The following is a 7,883-nucleotide window of genomic DNA, read 5'->3' as shown; positions in this document are numbered from 1 at the left end:
ACTTGTGCTGGGCACTACAGAAAGCTATCTGAGACTCAGTGCAGCGTGGTGCTCACAGGAGGTGCACGCAGGGTTGGGAAGACCTGGAAGGAGTCACCTTTCCTCCAGGCTGAGAGCTGAATTAGGCCACACAGTGTGAATACAAGGCCTTTTGTTGACGATGTTCAGTTTTGAGAATGACAATTAACTGCTAATTTTGAAGAAGCACAGATAACGAGTGAATCAGTCCAAAGTTTACAGTTTCCAGGGCCAGCCTGTGCCACCCTCCCTGCGCAAAGTACTGCCCCAGACCACAAGCGCTCCCGAACGTGGCTGTACCTGTTTCAGTCCGGCTTGCAACTCACACCCGTGTGCTCGTTTCTCATTTGTACCTTTGACTCTCCTGGCCCAACCCCCCCGCAACTTCATTATCAACTTCCTCCTCTTTTATTTTTTTCTCCTTTTTTTTTTTTTTTTCTTTTTTTTTTTCTCTTTTCCTTTCAGGCCGTGCCAATTCACCCTCTCCCCCCCCTGCCGCCCCCAGCTCTCCCAGGAGCAGCGGGCAGCTCCCTGCCACCCGGCCGCGGCCCCCAGCGCTCCGCTCACGGCCGGGCCCCGACGAGGAGAGCGGGAGCCGGGAGCGACAACCCCGGGCTGCCGGCGGCTTCCCTCGAGGGCAGGGCAGGGCAGGCCGGGGGAGGGAGGGAAGACGGCCGTCCATCCGTCCGTCTGTCTGTCCGTCTGTCGGTCGTGCGGCTCCGTCCCCGGCTTTGTTGTGCTCGCCGCCCGGGCTGCGGGCTAGGGGGCGGGGAAGGGAACGGAAAGGAAGGGAAGGGAAGAGAAGGGAAAGGAAGGGAAGGCAGCCGCGTCTCCTCCTCCTCGGCGCCGGCCCCGCTCATGGCGACGCTGGGCACATCCGGGCTTCTCCTCCTCCTCCTCCTCCTCCGGCGGCCGCCGCTGCCCTGAGCGCCCAGCCCGACTCCATTAGCGCGTCCCCTCCCCCCGGCCCCCGTCCCGGCCCCAGAGGCAGGGGCAGCCCCGGGCCGGGCAGCGCCGAGCCCGAGCCGCGGCCGGGGCCATGTCCAACCCGGGGGCCCGGAGGAACGGGCCCGTCAAGCTGCGACTGACAGGTGAGGCTGAGCGCTGCGCCGGGGAGCCCCGGCCGGGCCTGCCGCCGCCAGGGCCGAGCTGGGCCGGGGGGGAGCGGGAGGGACGGAGCGGGACGGAGCCGGGGGCTCGGGGCTCGGGCCGCGGGGAGGGGAAGCCCGCGGTCCCCGGGGAGCGGCGGGGAGAACGGCCGGGGAGCGGGTGGCGGGGAGCTCCCTCCCTCCTTCCTTCCCTCCCTCCATGTGTATTTGAGGTTGAACCTGGGGTTGGAGGAGTCTCAGGCCTCAGGAGGAGAAGGTTGGGGGGGGGGGGGGGGGGAAGAAGGGGGACAATTGAAAGAAAAGGAATGAAAAAAAGAAGTGAACTCTTCCTTCTCCTTCCACCCTCTCCTCCCACTGCCCCGCACCGCGGGGTCCGCGCCTCGGCACCGAAAAGTCTCGGCGGGGCCGGGGCGAGGGGAAGCCGGGGGCTGCCCGGGGCTGCCGCAGCCCGGAGCTGCCCGGAGCGGGAGAGCCGGGGCTGGGGGAAACTTTGAGGCAGCGGGCAGCTGAGCCTGCTTCCCGGCTAACCCCGCTTTCTTTTTATTTTATTTTTTCCCCCCCCTTCGTCTTCTCAGTGCGAACTTGAAAGAAACTGTCACACGCTTTGTTTTGATCTCTTTGTTTGTTTATTTTTTTTTCAAGCCAACTTCCTTAGTTGAGATTGTGTACAGTTCGTTTGATATAGTGCCTTATGGGGCCAGCCCTATTTCAGAAGCTGTCTAATAGTCACTTGACCTCTAATATTTGAAAATATCATAAAAACTGCTCATCTACGTGGTCGGAAGAAAAATAAGTTATTTCTATGTACTTAAAGTATCTTGTTTTACGTGTAAGAACCTGGGTGAATAGGTTCAGAGAAGAAATACAGAAGTTCTACAAGAGCTTTATTTAAAAAAATACAGAATGCTTTATAGAAAAGAGCTACCTAAAACCATTGTAAATCCCCTACCCTCCCCCCATAAGATAAACCATATTTTGTGTTTTGTGAGCGCGTGAAGGTAAGCAGTTAGAAGATAATGGGTAATGCTGCAAGTACTCTGGTCTGCAAATAGTGTTTTTAGCCAGCTTGCAAAACAAATGTGTTTTAAAAAAAATGAAAGAATCAATGTATTTACTTTTGGTGCATCTGAAATACTTTTAGTTTAATGTCTTAATAAAAAGAGGTGGTTTCCTACATATTTTTCAAGGTATGCTGTTTTCATAGGGAAAAATAAAATGCATCTGCTTATGTTTTACTTTGGAAGTACTTTGACTCGATTTATAATTTAGTTTTCATTGAGATTTGTGGTTGTCTATATGTTGCACTTAGAAATAAAGCCCTTCATTTAAGCATAGCTGGGATATAGCAGGAGACAGCACTGCCTTGTTTTTGCAGAGTGTTTTGTAGCTTTCTGTTCAGGTTATTGCTTTATTGATGCAGTACTTTAATGCTTTTTTTCGTGAGTGCTCAGACATGCTTATCTTTGAAACATTAAAAATAGTCTGGAGCCTTTTGTAAAAATATGGAAAATACTGTTTACACAGTTGTCCATTTCAGCTTTATATTTTGTGTTCTATTTTGTTTTATATTTATATTATTTTTATTAAGGATTAAGCATGTCATCTAATCCTGTCTTTGACAATATAAATACGTTATAGGGAATGTGATTGTAAGCCAGAAATAGGCTGTGGTTTTATATATTGAGGAGACTGTGTAGTTGAGCAATCAGTCCCCAAAAGAAGCAGGTATGTTCTTGAGGAATGTTTCTGAGATTTTTATCGTTTTATATTTTCAGAGGGATGGATGCAGCAAAATTGTCTTTAAAGGGACTATGCCCCATTTAGCAGCTCTTTGCAGTTGCCGAGTACCACTTCTGTTATTTGGAAGCTTATATGAAATATTAGCCTATTTCTCAAGTTAGAAAGACTTGAGGTATTTTATGCTTTAGCTAACTGTATGTTGTTCTGTATAAAGTCATTTGTTGTAAGGAAGTTTTACATGTCTAAGGAAAGCTGTTATAAGCATTTAATTTTATTAATTGAGCTGACATGTTGTCAGTTCTTGCCTGGGAATAGTTTTAAGGATTCTGTGTGGTTTCTATTACCCTGTTTGATTGGAAAAGCAGTTTGAGAACTCTTGAATTCTAAAACTGTTTGGAATTAAAAGAATCTGTATATCTCAGTGTTTTTAAAAGTTTATTCTCAAACTTACAAATGCTATATAATCTTAATTTTCTTTGGCCTTATGACACTAGCAGTCTTCTGTTTTGGCTTGAATATTTATAGGATTAATTCTGTAAACGTTGTGTAATACTTATCTTTTCTGTTCATTATCTCTAAATTAGATGGTATAGATTAAAAATGGATTTCAAGAACTGGATTCAATTAGCAGTTTTTCAGGACATAAACATTAAAGGTTTAGATGGAAAACATTGTTTTGACTGACTGGATAAATGACAGGGTAATGTTTGATGTGAGTCCAAGAACTGATCTGGAGCTAGTGCCCAACTTCTCAGTCCATCTTGAGGAGCCAAATAAAATATTTAACCTAGGCCTCATTTTGCAAAAAAGGTTGATTCTTTGTTGGGACCTTAAGAAAGTTCTGAGAAATGTTTGGCATACCTTTACACTAAGTGTTTAACAGTTTATTTAGGTCTGGGTTCCATAACAGAGAAAAACCACAGCGGTGGCATACTTCTAGTAAGTTTTTATTTAGTTTACAGTGCATCTGTGTTATATGTTTCTTCAAAGATTATTCTTCTGCTTGTAGTCTTAGTTGTCTGTTGTAAATATCACCCAGGTCTTTAGTGATGTGTATATTGATGCATTTTGCACAGTCTTGAACTATGCTAGATTATTGTTAAAATACAAAAATTATACCTTCGATGAAACTTCTAGTATGGGGGTATAAATGTTTGTTTATGATTAAAATATAGGCAGTGTAATTTAGATTAGCTAAAGCCTAGAGTCGTGCTGGTCTTCTCCAAAATTTATCTTAGCAGCTTGTAATAATGTTATCCAAGGAAGCTGTAATGTAAGGAAAATTCCTTTAACTCCGTATTTTTTTTACCACTATTTTATCTAGTCCAATTCTGAGTATATCTGAATTCTATTAGAACTGCAAGTGCAGTCATCCCCTTGCATTTTTACTGTGATTTTTCCTGGTGTTTTATTGAATTTGTGGATTTGTAAATATACTATACTCTTTTCTAAAGCCACCCTCATTGCTGAAGACTATGTTAATCTCTTATTTTTCAAACCAAGCAATGACTATTGCTTCCAGTTGCTCAGTAAATATTGTATGTCCTAACCTGTGAATTTTCTCATGTTGAACTATTACATCTGCCTGCTTTCATTTACGGTGACAGTTATCTGAATGAAGTCTATAAGGCTGTCCTTATCAAGCAGAAAGATATTTTCAAAGTCACTTTGAAATCCACAAAGCTACGTGAACACTAAACTATATTGAGTTAAATAAAGGCTAATGCATAATTAAACTTAGTTTAGGTCTTCCAGCTAGCATTTGTTGTCAGAAGAGTTAACAAGTGAAGATATTCTGATAGCTACAAAGCACAGTTACGCTGTATTAAATGAGGTTGTAATAAATATCCCACAGATAGAGTGGGAATGGGCTGGGAAAGTTTTGTTGGTAAAGAGTCGGAGGCAGGCCTGAAGAGCTGTTAGATCTGGCTTTCTCCTTACAGTGGGCTTTCAGGTTGCCTGACAGTTTGCTAATCGAGGAAATAAAAAGCACTGGATCTGTGTGTTGGAGAAAATGGGTAGCCTCTCATCTCCTTTCTCTCTTGTTGATTTTACTATATCTTAATTTCTTACAGTAGGAAGGTGGTACTGTACTTTACTATAAGGTTATACTATTGAAGGCAGAAAGTGCTACATTTTTTTAATCACTTCCTAGGAAGTCTTGCTATGATACTAATAATATTCCTTGAGAAAGGTATATATTAGTTAGATAAAAACCAGAATATTCTCTAAGTTTTGCAACATAATGTGGAATGTCCAAACCTTTTAATTTTGTTAGAGGCAGGGCTGAGGTTTATGGATCGCGGAGTCTCACTTTAGGAATAGTATTATTGATTGATGGATAAAAGTAGCTACCTATATTTTTGAGCATCAAGGCTCTGGTTTCGTAGTTGACTTAAATGGTAGTGCAAGTCTAGATCAGCTTAAAATCAGAATTCTGTCTCTTTTCCCTTTGTAGACCCTGGTTTTACTTTCCTCCCCTGTCCCTTGTGTTGACTCCAGCAACTATGTAGCTAGCTGTGTAATGAGCTGAAAACTAATCTTACCAAGAAGAAATGGTTCTTTGCGGTGAAGGGATGTGCCACGAGAAGCTGAAGGGAGGGCAGGACTGCTGCTTTGACCAGCAGCCTGTATTTAGATGGGCTTTAGTCAACAGTAAAACAATGGGGTTCCTTCACGTAAGGTGTATTTGACTTAATGACTTGACTTACTAAAAACTAGCATTTAAGAGATTGGAATCAATAAATTACATAGTAGCTGCATGAAACTAGTCCAGTTATTACAAAGTCAATAGGCATGTATCTAGTAGTAAGAGTGTATAGGGAATGAGGGGTGCTCCATATTTTCATTAAAGTGTTAAGTGTGTGTTCTGTATGTATATATAAGTATATAGAGAGATATACTTTGTGTATGTGTATATATATATAGTGTGTAGTTGTAGATAGTTATATACATATAAATCAGACTCCGTAGAATTACAGTAAACAACTGAGCAGCTGTATAGAGCATTCTCAACTGCTTGTTTCAGTGGGATCAGCTTATATGACAGAGTTTTATTCGTCTGGATATAAAATTAGGTATTTGTGATCAAGGATATGCAATGAGATATAGTGGCAAAGATCAAAAAGGATTTGGAGAAGGCAATCATAGTAGGAAAACCATCCTACACAAATTTCCAGTTAAAGGAGTAAGAAGGCCCGATATTTGTCCTTAGTTGTAGAATCAGGAAAGCATCGAGTGAAAGCCTAGTGGAGGATTTATGTTTGTAGGTAATGTATGGGACATATGTAGGAGACAGATGGGGAAATCCACAGACAGCTCTCATGTTTAGAAAATAACAAATAAAGCTGGGAGGGGAATAAAATAGAATTTCTGGGTTGGAAAAATTGTCACTAGTTTTCAGAATTGCACTTTTCAGTTACATTTAAAGAGCTTAAGCTATACCATAATGTCTGTCTGCGTAGCTGAGTAACTCAACTATCAGTGACAAATTCTTTTCTGTTTTCTTTTTTGGTAATCACTGAAAATCTGATCAGGCCCAAGATGAAGACATTTTATCTTTGTGTCCTTAAGGTGAATGAGTTGATCCCTAAAAGAAGACAGCTTTTAATGTTTTGTTCTGTTTTATCTCATGGCCTTTGAAGTGTATCTTTATCCTTGCTTTGCCATCTTACCTAAGATGACATCTTGCCATTGGGCCACATCTTTCTTGCATGTGTTTGAAGATGTGGGTAATTTCTTTGGGTGTCTTCCCTCCTGTCATCGCAATAATGAGATGACCGGACTTCTGACGCGACTTCATGGCACGTGTACATTGCTATGCCGGCTGTTTTGTGCGTGCTTTATTACATAAAATTTAAGCATTCATGACACATGCGGTGTCTGAGATCATTTTAGTGACTTCTGAGAGGCTGGTGAAGATTAATGTCAGTAATATTAGATAATGCATACAGGAGCAGCTCCTGTTTGTTTCTGCTATTAGCAGAGCACATTTCCTCTTGGGGAAAGAGGATCAAAATTTTGTGGGATGTTTGATGATAGCGTATTCAAGGAAGCAAACTGTTGACTTTTTCTTGGTACTTAAACTTTAAATACTCTCAGAGAAAGCATAGATAAGAATGCTTGTAACTTTAAAGAAATCTTCATCTGTAGATAACAAAGCTCGGGACTAAATTGGCTAAGCATTATCATCTCAGTTTAAGTGGGGAAACAGGCCCAGAATGGAGAATTGACATGGTTGAGATCATAAAAAGGATAAACCAGGTAAAGCTGGGATTTAGAGCCATTATCTTTTGACTTTCTGCCCATGGACATGGTTCTTCTTGAATGTAAATCCACAGAAAACGTGGTTCTGTTTTGGGCCTTCTGGGACTATGCATTTGGGGTGATTCAGGGTCAGTTCTCTCTCACACAGTATATTTGTGTTACGCTATCAGCTGTATTTTAGCATGCTGCGGGTTCTTGGCAATTACTTTTTTATACTTCAAACTACTTTAAGAGATTTTTTTTTTGGTTGTTGCTCAGGGAAATTAAACTAAAAGGATTGATCTCTCCAGAAGTGTGTAAAAGTATTGCTCAGCTGATGTGTTACTCATATCCTCAAAATTCTGAAAGTGAAAGAAAAAGCAATATTTCATTTTATATGGCTGTATCCTGTTGTTAATTTTCTGGAATGAGTTGAGTAGTATGTATTTAACACAAGTGACAAGGATTTTCTTGCAGAAAGCGAGAGTTGCTCCAACCTTGGCTTTGGTGGTGTCATTTGCTGCTGTTCAGTGTGTACTTTCTATAATGAATTCATTTAAGTTGTTTCAAATATGCAGAGCACTTACAAACTGTTATTTACAGGTCACAGTAAAAATATGTACCCAGGTTCTACTATTCCTGCTTAAATTAGCATGTGTGGTGCCGTACTGCCACAGATGCGGAATGACAATGCCATGGTGCGAGCACTCCCACCCATAGCACCATTTTCAGGATGCACGCTGTGCTTGTTCCGTGCTGTGCTGGCACACA

General features: G+C 42.1%; 1 protein-coding gene across 4 annotated transcripts in view; it reads left to right on the top strand.

The window, feature by feature from the left end:
- Nucleotides 1-814: 814 nt before the first annotated feature.
- The window catches only part of SMURF2 (SMAD specific E3 ubiquitin protein ligase 2), a 67,759-nt gene continuing 60,690 nt past the window's right edge, over nucleotides 815-7,883 (top strand). For all 4 annotated transcript variants that reach the window (XR_014618989.1, XR_014618990.1, XM_084298605.1 and 1 more), the window contains exon 1: nucleotides 815-1,109. Coding sequence is in view for 2 of the 4 variants with exons in the window: in XM_084298605.1 (XP_084154731.1) it covers nucleotides 1,058-1,109 (52 nt within the window). In the remaining 2 variants the exon portion in view is untranslated. The remainder of the gene's footprint in view (nucleotides 1,110-7,883) is intronic.

Source organism: Netta rufina (assembly GCF_964035555.1).
Source record: "Netta rufina genome assembly, chromosome: 19".
Taxonomy (NCBI): Eukaryota; Metazoa; Chordata; class Aves; order Anseriformes; family Anatidae; genus Netta; species Netta rufina.
This window is presented reverse-complemented; position numbering and strand designations above follow the sequence as displayed.